At 30.4% G+C, this 20,328-nt stretch overlaps 1 protein-coding gene across 1 annotated transcript in view; it reads left to right on the top strand.

Moving 5' to 3' along the window:
• Positions 1-4,468: 4,468 nt before the first annotated feature.
• The window catches only part of LOC145316553 (neural cell adhesion molecule 2-like), a 28,171-nt gene continuing 12,311 nt past the window's right edge, over positions 4,469-20,328 (top strand). Inside the window, exons 1-7 of the mRNA XM_080157127.1 lie at positions 4,469-4,611; positions 7,560-7,617; positions 13,298-13,393; positions 15,928-16,004; positions 17,344-17,425; positions 17,870-17,931; positions 19,568-19,678. Of these exons, the coding sequence (XP_080013253.1) occupies positions 4,491-4,611; positions 7,560-7,617; positions 13,298-13,393; positions 15,928-16,004; positions 17,344-17,425; positions 17,870-17,931; positions 19,568-19,678 (607 nt within the window). The 5' untranslated portion in view covers positions 4,469-4,490. The remainder of the gene's footprint in view (positions 4,612-7,559; positions 7,618-13,297; positions 13,394-15,927; positions 16,005-17,343; positions 17,426-17,869; positions 17,932-19,567; positions 19,679-20,328) is intronic.

The following is a 20,328-nucleotide window of genomic DNA, read 5'->3' on the forward strand; positions in this document are numbered from 1 at the left end:
AAGTTAGACAGTGCTAGGGGGGCCTCTCAAAATAAAAAAAATTTAGAAATGAAGACGAGACAAGTAAGACATAAAGTCCCAATAAACACGAGAAAAATTGGCTTTAACATTGAATTATATCTTTTCATTGTACAAATTAACATACATAGTATATACTTTACAATTTTATGTTAGGGATACTTGAGAAACTAAATTATTTAATTGGATATTTGAGATTTAATGTAATTTTTCATAAATTTAAAGCTAAATATAGAAATTAATTTACATATTATATATCAAGACTAGATTCTTTGCCCATAGCTTTTAGGAGCTGTGTTATGAGGCAAGACAAAAGCCTAGAAACTCCCGAATTTATACATAGCAGTTTAGCCATTTCCAAGATATTTTGCTTTAAACCATAAACTCTTTTTCATGTTTATAGATATTCTATTTTCAAAGCATACAAATATTAGAAAGGGGAAACCAACGTTAGAAGATTTAATAAAAATGTATGTAATAACAAATTATTAAAAACAGATTTTCCCTCTGTATTTTTTTTTATAAATTTTCATTTCCTATTTCCCCCCAAGCAAGCTCCATCCTACAGGGTTGATTGAATTTCTAATGCCAATTTCTTTCTATCTCGGTCGGGGGGAATTGCGGACCTTGTTTCATTTTTGTTGTAAAAACAACAAGTTAGAATTGAACTGACATTCCCTCAGATTGGTTTGGTCAAAATAAAGCAGAAATGTTTGAAGGAAAAGATAAATAAGTGCACCATAACTCAGGGAGGCAGAGGACAGTCGCTAGAAAATTAACCTACAACACAACCCTTGTAGGAGCGAGGCTGATATCCAAGACACTAACGCCAGGTTCTTGGTCTTGGAGTTCTAACTTTGCTTGGTATTGATTTGGGCCTGTTAAAGATCCATTATATTTCGACTACTATTGCTTTAATCGCTTTTCTAATTAAAATCATAATTCAGTCTGGCTTATATATGTTCAAACTAAAACTTTTTGCAGATATTTTTTTTACCTGTCAATTACCTGAAATGGGCGATGACACTATAACGTCAGGTCTAAAAACCAAGGATGACTAAGGGATGCCAATCTTTCTAATTATGCCCAAACACCTACGGAACTATTTAGGTTATACAACAACCAACACTTAGATTGCACGATATTTGTCTGAAAGTCCTAACTGTTCATAGTAATGATTTGTGCCTGTTTTAGACACAATGCATTCCCTCTGCTATTACTGTCGTGCTTCTGACATAGCAGCACTAGGATCCATTTAACGTCTTTAATTATGAGATTCGAAGTCATCACCTCCCAAACATTTATGAATTACACAAAGCAAAATATCTTACTTAAAATGTGTTTTAACTTTATAGATTGATATATCATTCATAGCCCTATCCATAAACACCTGATACTAACTGGACAATACAAAATAGCAAAATTATAGAACAAAATATAAAAACTTCAAAACTATTCTTTAAGCAAAGTAATTATAGAAATAGGTCGGTCAGTACATCTGCACGCTAGTAACGGATAGCACTAATTACTGAGTTAGAATCGACCTAATAATTTGCATGGTAATCTTGTAACAACAAGGTAAAATTTAGAAAGTGTAGAAACTCTACAATCATTGCAAGTCCATTAATTATTTGTTTGCTTTTTCAAAATGACTTTTTACGTGATTTATTTTTCCAACATATTTATTTAAAATGACACATAAACGTTATAAGCGAAACATTTCTATAACCAAGTCTTAAAATTGTAAGTATTTGCGGCGGATAAAAAGAATATTTGTTAAGACTTCTAAATTAAATTCTTTTTTTTATATCTGACACTCTATGTATAAGTGTAAATGTTAAAATTTCTTACTGCTTGATTTGATCAGCATTATTGGTTTAATATAAGTTGTCAACCTTGTTCTTTTTGAAATATTGCTGCGCTTCTAATGTATAGAATTGTTCCTTTAATTTGTTTCTAATGATAATTGAATTACGTTATCTGATGTTGATGTAAATGTATGTTTTCTTTAATAGGATTAAAAGTGATTATTATGTTATGTAATACGGATATTACAACATGTTACAAACTATATATAAAATTAAGCTGGAATTATATGAAAATATGTAGATATACCTATCGCTACACGATTGTTAGGTCTTTAATATCATAATAAGATCACTAAAAAATTCATTTGTGAAGCTAGCTACTCCATATGTATATTTTTCCTGTGCCATGAAGTCGTATACTTTTTAAAATGCGAATCTTTTCTAGTATTAGGGTCTGTATGTCCGTCCGTCCGTTCGTCACTGTTAAATTTTCTTAAATTCACGCACGTTAGAATTGTCATATCGATTTAAAACTTTGGATGATGATTTTTGCAACAGTTAGCGTAGCAATTCTATAACAGTTACCAGAAAGTTAGTAAGTTTATTTTAAAATGCTTATTTTTAACTTTTTTGACAAAAATATTTGTTGCATGATAAGATTATACTACTCATCTCATTTTTGTAACAATGATTCCCAGGACAACCAGGTACCAAAGTTTAAGCAAAGCATCTCTATAATCCAATCCTAAAAAAGTAAGTATGTCCATAACCAGAATCCTGTATTACGCGATTTTGCAACAAGTTTATAGACAATTATGTTTATACCTTTCAATATTTTTGGTAACAATATTTTGTGCGCAGCTACTCCTCAACTTAACCACCAATCCGTCCATCCGTATCGCATAGCTCTTACCATTAGAGATTACCTAAATTGTTTAACCAGTTTATTATGAAAGTGCAAACACCTTATGTTAGGTAATGTTTGTTTGTCTGTCTGATTAGTGATGCTTTCCTCGAAATGAATGTAGGAGAATGTAAAACCTAACAAAGAATAACGTCACAAAACAAAATTTAACATACAATATTTCGCAACTCTTGATAAAAGGAAAAACTTAATTCTCCTCAAAATATTTAGAAAGTAATGTTAAATATAAAGTTACAATTAATTTTATAAATTTTGGATCAAAATATTCTGGGGTCTAAAAATCTAGGCAATTAGACACATTTTTGTGCCTAAAAAATACCAAGAATTCAGAATAGAGCCGCTAAAAGATATACTTGGCACCAGAGATACTCGGTACCTTCAGCGTCCTGCTCCTTTAAACGGCCATAAAAAACCATTTCTTTTTATGAATTGTTATTAATTTTTCAGAATTGTATCCACCACATATATGTTTTCGATGCCCTACGATTATTTTGAAAAACGTGAAAAGCCACTGTTTTGGTATTGCAACAAATAAAAATTTCAACCCTCCTGTTTATTTAACAATCCTACTTTTAAGTTTGTCTTCGTATCAATTATAAATAATTTTTAAAAAAGTAATTTGTGATTCTAAAAGTTACTATTTTAGGAAAAATAATTCTAAAATTTACTTAAGGTGTCTTTTCATATCTCTAAAAATATGACTGTACTTAAAAGTTTGTATAATTTAATCAAAGGAATTATGTAATAATACCTCTGGTGTACATAAGTTAAGGCTATTATCATTTTTTTATATGCCACTGCTGAAATATGAAAAAATGTCGACATGGTGTAATGAAGTAATAATTGCAGAGTTGCTACAATTAAAAAATCTTACCCCATAGTAACGGGAATCCCCATGCATATTTAACGATAAGAATTTTGAATTTTTGTTGCGGACAATGTAGAAAAGGTTTGCTTTTAAAAAAAGTGTAATATAAAATTGTCTATCGGATAGATAGCTGGCTCTGCTACTAAACCTGTATTCCAATTTAGACATTACAAAGTTTGTCAAGTTAATTCCGCAGTTTCAATTTTATATTCTCTAAACTAGGACAAAAGTTTTTTTTCTAAACCAACGGAGAGGACCTTAACAATATATCTAGCTGCTGCTAGATAAATTATAAAATAATTTTCAGGAGCTTAGCTCTTCTACAACCTCTTCTTATTAATCCATGGAAGGTGTTTAACTATTTTGAGTGAGGGTACTTCCACCCTTTTAATAGAAATCGCACATAGAAAAAATCCCTCTGAAAAAAATGTAAGCGTAGGGTCGACAACCCCACCCCCTTCCCTTCAAGTGCCAGTAGAGTCTAGTTACTAGTATAAAAAAATAGTAGCGGAAAAGTCCTTAATTTGTTAAAATATGTATATCCTTATACAAAAGTAACAGGATGTCTATAGTATGTATGTATGTCTTTGTCTGCTGTCTGTACCGAAGGATCTTGAAATAAAAGCCAAAGTTGCTAAAAAAAATAAAGAAAGATTGAAAATAATTTTACTGTTAAACTACAATATTGGTAGCATATCACAGTGCAAAATAAAAAAAGATGCAAAACTTTATGAAGCTACCTAAAACTTTCCAGATTTAGACCCTGGTTATGGAGTAGCACCGATACAAAAAAATTAAAGGAATAAAAAAAGCATAGGTAGTAACTTAAACTATTTTTATTTCAGAAATAAAACTAAAATGTACATATAGTATGGTATTGGTATCTCCTAACTGTGATGTAATCAAAATGATGCGGGAAGTCACTTTATATCCAGTTTTTATCCTGCTCCTCGCAAACTTTGGGTCTTTTTCTGAGTCTCAAACGTTTTCAGGTAATGACTTGCTATTTTCTATACATTATACAATAGAGGCTTGTCTGTCTCATCGTATATGTTCTGTATAAAAGTTTCTCAGAGAAGGAACGGTCAGTGGCAGTAAAATAAATCCTTATCCAATTTTTATCAGATAAATTTAATCTAAAAGCTTTTACCAACAACTATCTACATCTCTAAGTATTAACACGTTAAAAAAAAAATTAGGGATTACGCATTTGTACGGTCGTAGTTGATTTTGTAATTCCTTACTTTTGTGTTACAGTTAATAATTATTATTTCATTATATGTATTTAGTGATGCTGTGAGTATTGGTGCAAAAAATGGGGACAAATTTCAAATTGTTTTGGCGTGTGACGTCATACCCCCATCTCTTTTCTAGGGGGTTTCTTTCCTCCTTCCCTTTTCTTTCCCTTCACTTGTGACGTAAATAAACAGCCCCGTCAAATCAATTTAAAATTTGTCCCCATTTTTTGCACCAATACTCACAGCATCGTATTTAGTATTTACCCATGCTAAAGTTAAATAAATGTTATGTTATGTTATCTCAAGATTTTCTTAATATATTAAAGCTACCAATGTTTTCGAGGGAATGTTAATGTCATTGATAAGCAGTTATAAAGAAAAGCTTTTTGTTGGCCAAAGCCACTTAATGTGACTTTAATAAAACCTTTAATTTAAAAAAGAAGTCTGTTTTTAGAGACATTTGTCCAAAGTCACGAATATGTAAAACTACATTTTTAATTCCGGTTTTGCTTGTCCTGTGTTCACTAAAAAAAGGAACCTATCTTTATTAATTTTATAGTTGAGGCTTAATTTGATTTTTTATCACGTCACGGACCCACGGTTCAAGAAAGGTTTTCCATATGAATCTGATTCTGCTACGTAATGATTAAAAGATTCCCTAGGTTAATGATAATTTTGTTGGACAGTGGACACATTATACAGTCGTATTTATAGAATTAAAATTCTTAATATAGAATTAAATCATGAACCAATAATTACTAGACCTAAGCCGGCTAATATATATTTTTGCTTTTATGTTTGATGTGTATTTTTGGAACATTTTGGAAAATATTGACTAAATTATTACTAACAATATAATAGTAGTTGAGAAAGTATGTGTGAGGAGTTTTTAATTAAGGTATATTGGACACATGTCATTATATGTAAATTAGACATGTTAACTTTGGGATATTTTTTTTCAATTCTTAAGCTGTTCTGAGTATATAAAGTTAATATTTGCATTATCTGGACTCATATATCATAAGACTCATATACTTCATGAATTATGATTATAAGAATTAAATGAAACAAGGATGACAACATCCATAAGTAGCGAAGCACAAAACTATAATAAAAAAGACAAACAGACAAAGTAATTTATAGAGCTGATTAACTGTTTCCATAACAAAGAGAAAGAGATATATATGCAAATAAATATGCAAAGACTTAAAATCATGAAACTGTGAAAAATTAAGGTTTATATCTGAAAGTTTTAAACAGAAAAGCAGCTTAAAAGCAATCAGACTACCAAAGATTTTTCATACCTAAGTATGGGGCATAAAGTCAGTAATATTGGCAAGTTTCAGTAGTGTATTTTTTTTTGTAGGAGCCGAGAAAATCTGTTGCAAAAAGTAAAAGCGGTCAAAGAGCTGTTTAGAAGCAGTCTGGCCGCTATTGATGATGAATACTTAATTATGCTTCATATTGCTGGGAATGTTGACAGGAAGTTTCAGCCTTCTATCTTTTACAGGATCCGAGAAAATCAGTTTTAAAAAATAAAAGCGGCTCTAAGCTGCTTAAAAGCAGTCCGACCGCTATTGATGTTTCATACTTAATTATGCTCCATATTGATAGGAATGTTGACAAGAAGTTTCAGCCTTATATCTTTTACAGGAGCCGAGCAAATCAGTTTTGAAAAATAAAAGCGGCTTAAAAGCAGTCTGACCGCTATTAATGTTTTATACTTAATAATGCTTCATATCAATTAGATTGTTGACAAGAAGTTTCAGCATTCTCTCTATTACAGGTGCCGACCAAATCAGTTTTGAAAAATAAAAGCGGCCAAAAAGCTGCTTAAAAGCAGTCCAACCGCTATTGATGTTTACTACATAATTATGCTCCATATTGATGGAAATGTTAACAAGAAGTTTCAGCCTTCTCTCATTTAAAGGAACCAATAAAATCAGTTTTGAAAATTAAAAGCGACTAAAAAGCTGCTTAAAAGTAGTCCGACCGCCAACGATGTTTTATACTTAATTATGCTCCTTAATGATGGGAATGTTGACAAAAAATTTCAGCCTTCTATCTTTTGTAGGAGCTGAGAAAATCACGTTTCCCCCAAAACGTTTCAGACATACAGACGGACATTTCAAATTATAGAGTAGCTTCGCTACTAAAAATGAAATACGAGTAAACCTATTTCCTTATTTAATAGACCTGTAAGGAAAGGTGTGCGCATAGATTTTACTGGAGTGTGTGAGATTTTAAGGGGATGGTATACACAACTCCCTTGATCCATGGAGGGGGTAGGGGGGGGGGGGGTATAATCCTACACTTTTCTTGTACACTCTCTTACATGCATATGCAGAAAACGAAAATATTACAATATGCAAATTGCTTAGTTGAGAACATAGGCATAATTTTAGTCCTTATTTCTAGATACAGAAAATGAGTAGGTCTAATGTACATACAAGTATAAATAACTTTCTATCATAATTATCTCTCTATTACTTTACAATAGTTTAACAATGTTCTACTTTGGTGGCTACGCCCTTAACCACTAATAGACTTGATTATGAGCTAAGCTAAAACTAACATTAGACCTAATTAAATATTCTATGGAAAGCACAATTACATCGGCCAAGTAACGAATAAAGAAAAATACCTTTGCTATTCTTATTGTCAATTTCTGGCATTTTAGCTAAACTATACAATCATTTCAGATGAGGGCCCTAGTATGAACACGAGTGTGGTGTGGGCAGTTTCTGGCAAGGAGGCCAGGTAAGATAGTTGTTAATCAACAAGGATAAACATGTTCATAAGTAGCGCAACCACATTAGACTAACAACATTTAAGATGAAAGGAATCCAGTTCTATAAAATTGGTTAAATATGAAGCTCTGTATAGTGCATTTAGAAAATGACGTAATACAATACAAATTACCAATAATAGACCAATTCACAGACTATCAATGGCAGGCCAATATACATTTAATTGACTAGTATGGTAGGCCAGTATGACGTATTTTTTATAGGCAATATAAAAAGCTTAGTTAAATATTTCTTATTCAATCAATGATTTTAAATTGATTCAGAGTAACTAAATGCCGTAAGGACAAATATTAGTTATAAAGTAGTTATGCTGATAACAAGAATGTTTGATAGTATAACATAAGTAAAGTTCAAATAATTAGATATACCTTTCAAACTATATTTTAGTCTACCTTTTCCCATTCAGTTATGAAAACGGCCCCTTAATATAAATTCAAAGTAGCTAAAATGACGTTTAAATTTCTAATAGACAAGTTAAAAATTGAAACATTTAGCAGACAATGCCTAGAACCGTCTGAGTAAGAGCCCGAAAAAAAAGATGTGTGGATTTCATTTTTCATTTTGCGATTCCTGTAGGAAGATCCCTTAAAAATATTTTGCAGTCTTAAAATTTTCATGAGGAGAATTTTATAATTTTTAAAAACAATTAAATATTTTATTTGAAAACTATTCATAAACATTCATTTTTCTTCAACCTACTTGAAATAGTTTGAGAAGCAAAAGTTATGATAGAATATTAAAATATTGAAGGTATAAATTTCCCCTAATCTTTCTCAAGACAGAATATAATATATTTGAAAGATATAACTGTATCAATCCTCTTCTACACAAATTTTCTATAAAATGATATTCCCAAAAGAAAATTATTTTGAGTTAATCCAGTTATCGGATTTCAATTGTTGCAGAGGCCTGTAGGCACAGTTGAATAAAGCAAAGAATAGGTGCTGAAGGGTAAAAATATAGTTCTTACAATATCACATCTCTAAAGTTCTTGATTTTTTGTCATCTTTTTAAAAGCAATCAGTTCCCCAAATATTTCCATAGTAAAAACCGCCTCTCTTTTTCTGTAATAACTGCTGGTTTAAATCTGTAACAAAAGAAATCATAGAAATTGTTACAAATTACATATGACCATAGCCACTAATCTATTAGATAAAAAGAAAAAAAATGTTTTCTATCACCCAATAATTGAATATATATTGGTTAAAAGAATAAGAGCAAATACTTTTAAAATATCTCTACTAAAAACCTAAAACAAGTTTAATCGAGGTGTGTGGTGAAGGCTTCTTTGCCTACTCTGTCTCAACTTTTAACTTTAACCTTTCATAGTCGGATAAAAACAAGATAAGAATTTGATTTTTTTAAATTCTTTTCTAACAAAAATTTAAGTTTAATTACAAAAAAATATGGAAAAGCTAAAGTAGGGAATTAGAGCCTTCGTAATAAGTCGCACTTTTTATTGACAATATGCTTCCGTGACTTTAACGTTCATTCAATACATGAAAAACTGTAGCCACAGTCGTAAGGCATGTTGTTCGTCGCTACTAAAGACTAACATTTTAAACATTCAATTCCAAAGCCGATTAAAAGTCATTAGAAGTTTCTAATAATAGTATGAATAGTATCTAAACAAAGCTTTTATCGCAGATTATTTGCGACAGCTGAGCCTTCATTTAATGTTTGTTCCAAAGTTTGCTTTCTTTTATTGTGAAATTTTTGTGTGTGCAAATTAATTAATGTTGCATGTCTTTTTCTTTTTATATTTTAAGGAAAAGGTTAGGGAATTTACCATAATATAAAATGTGATGTTCTAGCAATTAACTTTATTTAGGGGTGTTTTTCAATGTGGTTTCAGGGTGACCCACAACAAATTATATTTTTTTTAGACCTAGAGGGAGGGGTTGGAAGGTAAGGTTAAAGCTGTATTGTTTATAGTATTTTGCCAGGGGGTGTATTTCATCTGGAGATAAAAAAGGTAAAGGCGGCCTTTCCAATTTCAATAAGGAAGACTTCACCCCATCCCACATGTCTACGGTAGAAATCTCTCAGAGTGTGGGGGATGGGGAGTTGCTTTTTTTTAATCTAAAGGTTAGGTTAATAAATTATTGTGTTCTTCTCCCCTAACCAATATTGTATGCACGCCCTTGGTGTCTTTTCTTCAAAGGGATCAAATTTGACACAACAATCAAAAAGTTTGAAAGATTCGAAACCAAGTTTGGGATGAAATAATTTTTTTTCTTTATCGATAAAAGTTTATAAATGCTTGATTCTTCTCTTTTTTTGACAAATAATATCTTTGTTTTTTTCTCCTTACTAAGTAAAAAAACATTTTGTATAGAAAAATTTAATTTGAATAAACAATGTTTTCCACCCACTTTTCCTTCAATCAAAAACTCCTTTCTCAAATTTAACATTATGTCCAGTCATATTCTAAATAGCTCAAGAATAAAAGAGGGTGTCAACATCCATAAATAGCGAACCACAAAAAAATCATATTGGATTGACAAACGGACAAAGTAGGTTACAGAGCAGATGTTCAATTGTCAACAACAACAAAAAAGAGAGAGAATACTCGATGAATCAGAGTAAATCACGAAAACTTACATATGTAAATACTTAAAATAAGTATTTGACAGACCTAGGGATAAAGTAGATACTGGACGCTCATTGGTAGAAGAAATTTTCACTAAAATTTCAGCTGGATGAATATCGTGGACAGATCGACGGACAGACAGATAAACTGAATAAGTAGCCGCGCTATTTAAAAAAAATCTTTGGGCTTAACACCTTTTTACTGACATGTATGTGTATGTTTTGTACTAATCGCGAAACTTGATCCTACAAATATTAATAGTAATAATAGAAATGAAAGACTACATTTTTTTTCAACATTTAGATAACAAAATAAAATTTATTTACATCACTGCACATTCTCTTACCTAAACTTTCAATGCATAAAGTCAACAATATTGAATATATATTTCTAGATTCATAAATAATTCTGTAAAATCCTTCTGAACCTATAAAACAACAACAACATCTAAACAAACAGCATGTAAACTAAATAACAGATCTTTTCAATTATTCATGTTATTTTTTTATTTCTAGCGGCTTCGCCCAGAGAGGCTCTAGTGAAACTTGATTGATGGAGGGGCATTTCGATCCTCCACTTTCAATTTTAGTTATAAAAAAAAGAAAAAGTTTTAAAACAAATAACCTGGGAAGGGATTCCTGGACCTATAAAAAGCTTTAGATAGGCATGTATAGGGACATCCTGTTACATTTAAGGTTTGAATTATTGAAGAAGAAAAATGAATTTAGAATTATTAATTTATATTTTGAAATATAATAATTTGAAAATTTTTTTTGGTCTTTAACCTCAGTTAAATCTTTTTAAAATAAGGAATGCTCATACATATTGCCTTTTATAAAAATGGAATCAGGGTTAGAGGGTAAACCCAGCAAATTATTTATACTTTTTTTCGGAAGCCTAACCCTTTTTAACAATTTGCAGAACCGCATAGGTATAACCATATATTTTGAATTTATAATCAATCAATTAAATAACAATTAGTTTTCGCTTTTTTATTAGCGATGCTACTCTATAAGTCATCCTGGTTGATTCCTTAATCCTTCAAGAATAATGACAGTTTGAAAAAGTATATAAAATTATGTTGTTAAAGTATCTTTTTTATATGTATTAAAACCGTGAGGGTGCAAATCTATTTTTAGTTTACTAATGATAATAATAATTTTCGCTCAAACCGTGTTGACAATAAAATTCATCAGACTATATTTTTAATATCTTTTTTTATGATATTACACAAATTATTGATGTATTCGTCCTTGTTTAACATGCTGAAACACTGAAATGAACGATTTTGTATATTTAACAAGAATTTTAGATTTTACAATATTTAAAAGATTTTATATATACACAGATGAAGCGGCAAAGCAATAGATGAGTGGGCGGGAATTCACTAAATCTTTGATATTTTACATTAAACTAAACCTATTTCTGATTAAAAACTGCAAAAAGGCATTTAACTTCCTTTTGATAATCAAGATTTGTCTGAAGGTCTTGTATTATTTGAAAATTGTGACAGCTATAAAGATTCAACTTCAGAGACTACTCTGTACTTGATTGAGGGTGCTAGTAAGTCAAAGCGTGACTAAAGTCATGCTGTTCACTTCATCAAACAAACTTGATTACCTATGTTATTCCCATTTATAAAATACTAATTTATATCCAAAACAAGGATGCCAACATAAAAGCGGAGCTAAAAAACTATCAGACAACAGGACACACGAATATTAAATATTTTAGAGTCTCAAAACGAAAATAAACAGAGTATATATTAAAAGTCTATATTAAAGTCATGTAAATTTGTTGTAAAATTGAATAAATACAGAATACTGTTTAATGAGAAACTGAAATTTTGATTAAATTATTTTAGTGATGATTTGCGTATAATATCGTACCTTGTCATCCTAGTAATCATTATCAAAAAAATAAATGAATGATATAACTGTATCATATCAAATTCTTTTACCTACGGACTTTCTTATAACATTTTTGGAGTTGCTATATCGTATCTAACTGTCACAGGAATCAGCCTACCGAGTTAGAAATCGATACTACAATTCTAACATGCCTAAATAAATAAAAAGAGTTATCCGTAACGAACGAATGAATCCCAATTATAGAAATGCTTTGCTTTTAAACTGGTTTTCCGTGCTATTATTTTTAGAATTTCTAGAAAGGAGATTAATGATGCTGAAAAATATAAAATTCTGCTGATTTAAAGCCACACTCTGTATATGGTAGTCATATCAGACAGATTTCAAATAGAAATTGGAATATATCAATTTGAATTGAATTGAATATTCCTAGCTTGATCCATGACAACATTTATCTGTACCAGTCAAATTTATGTTTATACAAAATATATTTTATTAGAAGGAGTATAAAATTTTTATATGTTCTAGGAAACCGTCATTATAAATATGGCTAATATTGCCGAAATTTTAAAAATAATTCAAATTATAACTTAAGCTTAATTAAGGTCTAAATGTCATATTAAAATCTATATTCGCCGCTATTTCTCCATCACTTCCCAAGATATAATAAGGGTATGACCTTAAAGGTAATTAAAGGAGTATAGTGTCCTATTTTTTTCTCGAGTAGACTACACTAATTATTTATATCTACAGCAGAAGTAAATTCAAAATTCTAAGGTACTTTGTAACCCTCTAATATAAACATATATAACATACACATATTCATTGTTGAATTTATTCATAGACGTGTATGTACAAGAATACGGTTACATATCAATACATGTAAAGAAATAATATTATATTCAATTTTTATCTTAAATATACAATAAAGCTTAAAAACGATTTACCAATTAAAACTTCAAATTCTAACTACTTTTTAAAGGAACTTTGTTATGATGGTACGCCTCAGACATTTTAATTAAAACGATTCTTGTATTGCTTATTATGGATCGAACTCTTTACCCTCTGACGGAAATTATTGTGAATATGTCAATGCTAATGGTTTTTCTTATAGAGCAGCTGCACAACTATAATGTAATAACTTGTAATATAATATAATTATAATTTAGATTACCATGTGATATCAGTGCTCCTGTTCAGTCGGATTCAGTTTCCCTTATTCTATGGTTTATTGAGGGGGAGAGTGAAGGCACCCCTATCTACAGGTATACCTACATATTCTCTGGTATATTGAGGGGGAGAGTGAAGGCACCCCTATCTACAGGTATACCTACATATTCTTTGGTATATTGAGAGGGAGAGTGAAGGCACCCCTATCTACAGGCATACCTACATATTCTCTGGTATATTGAGGGGGAGAGTGAAGGCACCCCTATCTACAGGTATACCTACATATTCTCTGGTATATTGAGAGGGAGAGTGAAGGCACCCCTATCTACAGGTATACCTACATATTCTCTGGTATATTGAGGGGGAGAGTGAAGGCACCCCTATCTACAGGTATACCTACAAATAAACTGACAAATAGACAAAAAATACTTCATTGTAGCTGTTACATTAAAAAAAAATATTTATGTAGACAAATGGGAGGTCAACTTTTTAGTCCATATCGATGATTTGGAAAGTGGTGAAAGTAGCAAACCTACTCTAATATTAATGTGTTTACATGTATTACATACATTCATGCAAACACTATCAGGACATAATGGCCACTTATTACAATTAAATAAAAGTATTATAGAATAGATTTATGTCGGAGTAAGGAATAAGGTCTCAAAAAGAATATATCTATCTTTAAGAAATTTAATATATTACTTTTTATACTTTAAACAAAATTCAAATAGCATTTTAAACATAATGATAAAAAAATAAACTGTTAAATGGCAGAATAGAATATGAAAGTTAAGGGCTACTTTTTTTAGTAAATCAATTAGAAAATGTAGTCTAAAAATGAAACCGAACATAGCAGGCAAGGTTATAACTTATGTCATTAAGATAGTAGTGTTGTGTTTTTGTAACTATTCAGAGTATAAAGTACTAGAGGCGGCGTTCTAAAATTATCCCGCTATTGGCTAGATTGAATATTAATCTTTTTCTTACATTGTCTTTTCCCCTACTATTAACCTTTTTCTTTCATTGTATTTTTTGTTTCAAATTATCGTCCTGAAAGGGTTAATATGTTTAGTTAAATGTTAAATTTTAGTTTAATATCTGAACACATTATGGAGGCGTCGCTAGTATCAAATTATATTAAAACTAAGTTTTCTTTGATTTACTATTTTATAAACTTATTTTTTTTATGAATAGAAATTAGATACTTTAATATAATTCAAATAGCAACATGAGATAAAAAAAATGAATTTATTCTTCAAAGAGTAAAGTAATGGGTCTTATTGTTCTGGTCAATGAGAGTTTATTATGGATTATTGGAGCACTATAAGTTTTTAACGCTTATCAATTGGAAAACTTGAGCTCATTTATAGACATTTATTTCCTATATAGATCTGTCATGGATCTTGATGCAATAAAGCAGGCCGTTTTGTAATTGTTAAAAATTGGAAGATTTCATTAAATAAAAGTTGTTGCAGATATAGTATAGAATAAATTGAAGCCAGTAAACAAAAAGTATTTGTTTTGTTTGACCATAAAATGTCAATTTGAGAATCTAAGCAAATAAGAGAAGAAAAACTATTATAGTATTATTAATTCAACTAATGAGAGGATGATGAACTTAAAGAGGACCTTTGATAGTAAAAATTTTTAATGTTGAACAAAGTTTGTGAAGGTTCACCTTGAGTTGAATATTAGTTTTGATAATGCAAAACTGACATCTAACACCGTATTTCTTTCAACATTTACACTCAAATATACAGACATTCCAAGGATCATTATGCCCTAAAGAAGCGCAGAAATAAAAAAAAACTAAGAATAATATCCGCTAGTTATGTCAATAAACAACTGAATATGCCATTTCTGTTAGATTTATTTTATCTTTATAATCCATCGACATACAGTGACCTGACCACGGTCCGTCAGATAGTTACGGAGTTGCTGCGCTACTAAAATTATATGATATATTTTGATAAATGGAAATGTCTAAAATATAACAAATATGGTACAATATACTGTGATTTTTAGATTAAAAAATTAAAGCCCTTTATTCGTTTTAATTGTCGAGGATAAGCTCTACATGTCCAATTAAAATAGTAAGAATTAAAAATAGTAACAACTTGAAAATAGAATGCTAAATTGCTCATGTTAAACATCTTTTAAAATATATTCCCATTATTTAATTCTCGCTCACAAACGGACGTACGCTTAGACATAATACGACAATGCTTAACTCATGGCTTGGGTAGTTGGTGTGTTCGAATCTCGGCCAAAACCGCATCATAATTAAAGACTCTAAAAGTTGAAAAGTTGAATCTAAGCCTGCTATGTCAGATGTTAGATATTAGTAAGAGTAGCCCATGGAAGGCTCATTTAGGATTTCCAGACAAAGGTCGTGCATTCAAAGGTTGTCTGCAATAGATTGGATGTTAGTGTCTTGGGATGGGAAATACTCTAAAGTTCTAAACCCTACAATGCATTTTTATGAACCGTCCCCGGAGGTATTAATCAGATAATACGATGCTTAAAAAATCTAGAACATTCTAGAAAAAATATTTAAACTAATATAGACCCTATGTAGATTAAAGGTGTGAATTTATATTTATGTTGATATAAAATAAATATTTAGTGTTGAGGTGCCGGAAGATCTCTCCTTTTATCAAATATCCGCTTCTTCCTACTGGTCCAGCTCAGATTATTTTTCCAGCAGGAAATTTAACCAGTAATATTTTACAATATTAGATGACCAACATAGAACATATATTACATGCTCACTATGCTCTTTAGTTCAATTAAGAAACATTTGTTAGGCATATGAATATTGAATATTCATGTGATTCAGTGATTAAATATATGTTTGTTTGTTTGTGTGTGCCAAAAGAAGTTTTGTCGTTGCCTTACTTAGTCATGTAAGGATAGGAAGATTGACCCCCCCCCCCCCCCCATTGACAAAAATTTAAAATAAAAGGCGAATTTCAGTTTAAACCCACATTTCTGATTACCGTCTCCCTAGTTTCGCCGACATTTGGGGCATATTCGGCATGTACCCCCTTAAAATATTTAAAACTTGTTGTTGAGAGGTGTGTAGTGTGTACTATAACTAAATTAACCCACCCTCTATAGAACATCTTTTCTTACGATTATACTTTATCAAAAATAATATTGAAAATAGATGGGTTAATAAGAATCTATCATAATAGCAGGATTTAATCCTCATGCAACAAGGACAATTATGTCCACCACAAATGGCAAATGCGAAATGCGTTTCTAGTATAAGGTATACAAGGTAAAAAAAAAGGGTTGGAAATATTATTTTCCTCGCGAAGGGAGGGGAAATTGGTCTGTAGATTTTACTGGCCGCCAATGTTTTTTAAAATTTGATAGGTGTTGGGTTTTTTTTTGTACCTTAAGATCCCTGAACGTATCTCACATAAATATATGGATCAGTGAATAAAAACACAACGAAATGTTTTATTTTTGTAAAAAGAAAGAAAAATGTACTTTATGATTTTGTTTAAAATTGAAGATTATGCAAAGTAAGTGAGGTAGGGATTTTAGCTGACTATAAAAATCAAGTTTTTACATTATTGTAGGGTTTAGGCCACCAGCAAGAATTAATTCAAAACATTGTACTGCCTTGATAGTTTTGTTCTTTAATATGTACTTTAGATTTTTATTCTTTACGAGACAATTTTTTTTACATAGATTTGAAAAATAATTGAGAAATTTACTTTTATGATAAATCTAGAACTAAAAAGTTACCAAAATGAAAACACTGTTGATGTAGAAAACATTTATAATGTATCATACTTTTGGAATTATAGATATTGTAAGACAATCATGTATTTATTCTTGATTTTCCTTGGTGAAGGATAGCAGAAGACAATGGATAATCCATCATTAGAAAACATAGTTTTTGCCATATTCATGCAAAAAGCATTTGAAGAACAAAGCGTCAAAAAAGAGTTTAAAACTATACAAGTTTTTAAGCAGAGCATAGTGAAAGCATAAGTGAAAAGAATTGTTGGTTAAATTTGTTGAACATGCAGAGCATCATTTAGCTGGGACTCTAACCCAGCTGCCCTGATAATTCAGAGTATAAAACCATCCGAAGCACGAGTATATAGGTAAGTGTGTTTAGTTTTGTAAATAATAGTGAAAATAATAATAAAAGTAGAAAATTCCTAATCAGCAAAATAATAATTTTTTTTCTCAATATTTTGAAAGTTTTTTAGAACAATACAAGTTTTTGTTCAGTCAAGAAATAATGAGTATACAGCCACGTTGCTTAAGTGAACGTTCAGGAAGGACCAACGGATGAGTCCGACTGTAATAGGAGCTGCAGCCCTAAAAATTTACTATCGTCAGAATTCCTGCTTCTACTTTTTTTCTCCAATTAAAAAGTATTATCACTAATTCAAAAATATATTATAATGTAACCTAAGTCAGGTTAGATCTAAACTAAGGCATTCGAAAATCAAAAAAATATGCAAACCAAAAAAACTCCTTTGAAATAGAGAGGAAGAATATATTCAACCTTAACTGTGAAACTAAAAATTCTGTTTATTTAGATGTAGGGTTGACTTCAGAGAATCTCAAACAAGAAATGTTTATGTCAACCTTTCAGTTGTAGGTAATTCTTTATAATTGACAAAATATAATTTTATTCAGCAAAACACATGTATCGTATGTTTACATAATGGTTACTGGAGACAGAGTAAACTAAAATAGTATTTAATTAGATTACCTAGTTATCTACTGATAAATAACGAAAATGCTGATTTTTTAATGATTGACTTATATACATTCGAACATTTAGAACTTTTGTAACTACGCTTATTAAAAGAACTTTATTCATTAGATTCGAAATTTTAGACGATTACCATCGCTGTATTAGTCATATTTCTAAGCTTTCACATTAATTTAAATCATAAACAGCTATAAATCATACTTTTAAAAATAGCAATTGAGAAAAAATGTTAATGAGAAATGAGTTTAGATTAAGATTTATCTTGAAAATTATAAATTATAATTATAGATTTTTATATTTGCACATGAATATATATTTGTATATGAATATGATATTATCTGACAGTATTGCACTGCTCGCCTGCAAATATATCCATGCACATCAAAAGATTTTCCATAATTAGTTGAAAGGCTGGGGGACTATATCTACCCTCCCCCCTCAGATACCCTTACTTCATCTCTATAAATAAATAGATGTATATATAACCCTCCTTTACCTTAACCTATTTCCTGTATAGGATTTTTTATAAAAAATTGCTTAATAAAACCAGGACGATTTTTAAAGTTTTGTAGCCAAAGCCAAATTAAAGATTTTTCGAACAAAGGGGAAATATGGGGTGGTTTTGGGAAGAACAATCCCCTCGACAAAATGTCAAAGTTGTTTTACATGATTAAAAAACTTTATATTTAACAAATATGCTATCTATTGCACAAATTTCACCACGAAAGAAAAAGTTGATTTGTTGAATTACTTTTTATTATAACCCCATGAAAATAAAGGGTTTAGTAATTGAAAATAGTAGTTATAGTTATGAATCAACCCATTTTTAACTAAAAGATCAAATTTAAAATAAATTTTACAATATTTTCCAAAATATTTTGTATCTTCTAATTTAATGAAAATGTTAAGATAAATAAGAAAATAGAAGGGAAAATATTTTGATTTTATGATAATAATAATTCTCCATTCTTTCCTTGAAAATATTATTGGTAAAATGAAAAGATGAGGGGCACACATGTTGTTAAAGTTTGTGCCATCTGACTCAAGTATTGATATTGCTGTTTGCCAGCTCTGCCAAGTTCATTGCCAAATGATGAAAGGTGGTATAATAATAATTTGAGCTGCTTCATGTTTCCTCCCCTCTCTACCCTCCTGTTTTATCTTAAAATTTAAGTGCATAAGAAAATTAGTCATTTTGTGACACGCACAGCGTGTTCTCTGTTTCACTGCTACTCTCACTTTATATGAATGTCTGTTATATATTAAATGCAACTATAATATCCATATGGCCTCTATACTCTAAAATTATGGTTAGATTTAGACTTCTTATCCACTTCAATGTTCTGCTTAATAAAGATACATTAAGGCCTAGATTTAGTATTCCCCAAAATTTATTTTGCCGACCACTTTTGCTAATTTATTATCAATGTGTTTTATAGCCATATGCCATCATGTTCATATTCAGCAGGTGCATACAATTTATTAGATCTAAAACCTGAAAATTGAAATATTTGTTTAGTACCGCCAGATCCTGTGCGGATATATGATGCTGACGGTCAGGAGAGGATGACCTTTGTTGGACCTTATGTACCTGGACAAGATCTCCTCCTTACCTGTACAGCTTTTAAAGGTTAGTCACTTCCAAGCTCGGCGGCCGTCTTAAGCCGCCATTTTTCGTAGCTGGACAAAGTTTCTCAAAATGTGACGTCATAAAAAGAGTGAGATGAAAGGAGAAGTGAGAAAGAAAACTTTAAAAAAGAGATGGATAATCTCTCATGTTTATGACGTCACATGTCTGATATTTGAGACATTTTGTCCAGCTACCCATTTTTCCAATTAAACACAGCCATTTGAAAAGTTGATCTCCTCACTCACTTACTCCTTACTTAAAGATCACTCAAACGCTTTGCTAAATTCAAACTTACACTAATACTAACATTTATGAAGGTCATAATTCTAAAAATACTTTAATTGCGTTCTTTTTTTTAGATGTTTTACAATGCAATTTAAAATAGACATTGAACTAAAAATCTTTCGTTCAAGAAGAGATTCATTTGATGTCCTTGAAACCTAACATTTTACCATTAAGTGCTTAAATAGATATTAAATTTAGTTTACTGCAAAGGTGTTAAAAATAAAGAAACTTGTTTAGAAGATAAATTTTTTTCTTATTGACTTTATTGAATGTTTGATGCACTTGCAGAATTATTACTTCCAGCAAATACTTACAAAGTACAATTATTTAACTTCTTTTCCAATTGTTTTCATGCATGGTTAATG

The sequence above is a fragment of the Acartia tonsa genome, chromosome 4, assembly GCF_053477335.1.
Source record: "Acartia tonsa isolate MP-2025a chromosome 4, ASM5347733v1, whole genome shotgun sequence".
In the NCBI taxonomy this organism is placed as follows: Eukaryota; Metazoa; Arthropoda; class Copepoda; order Calanoida; family Acartiidae; genus Acartia; species Acartia tonsa.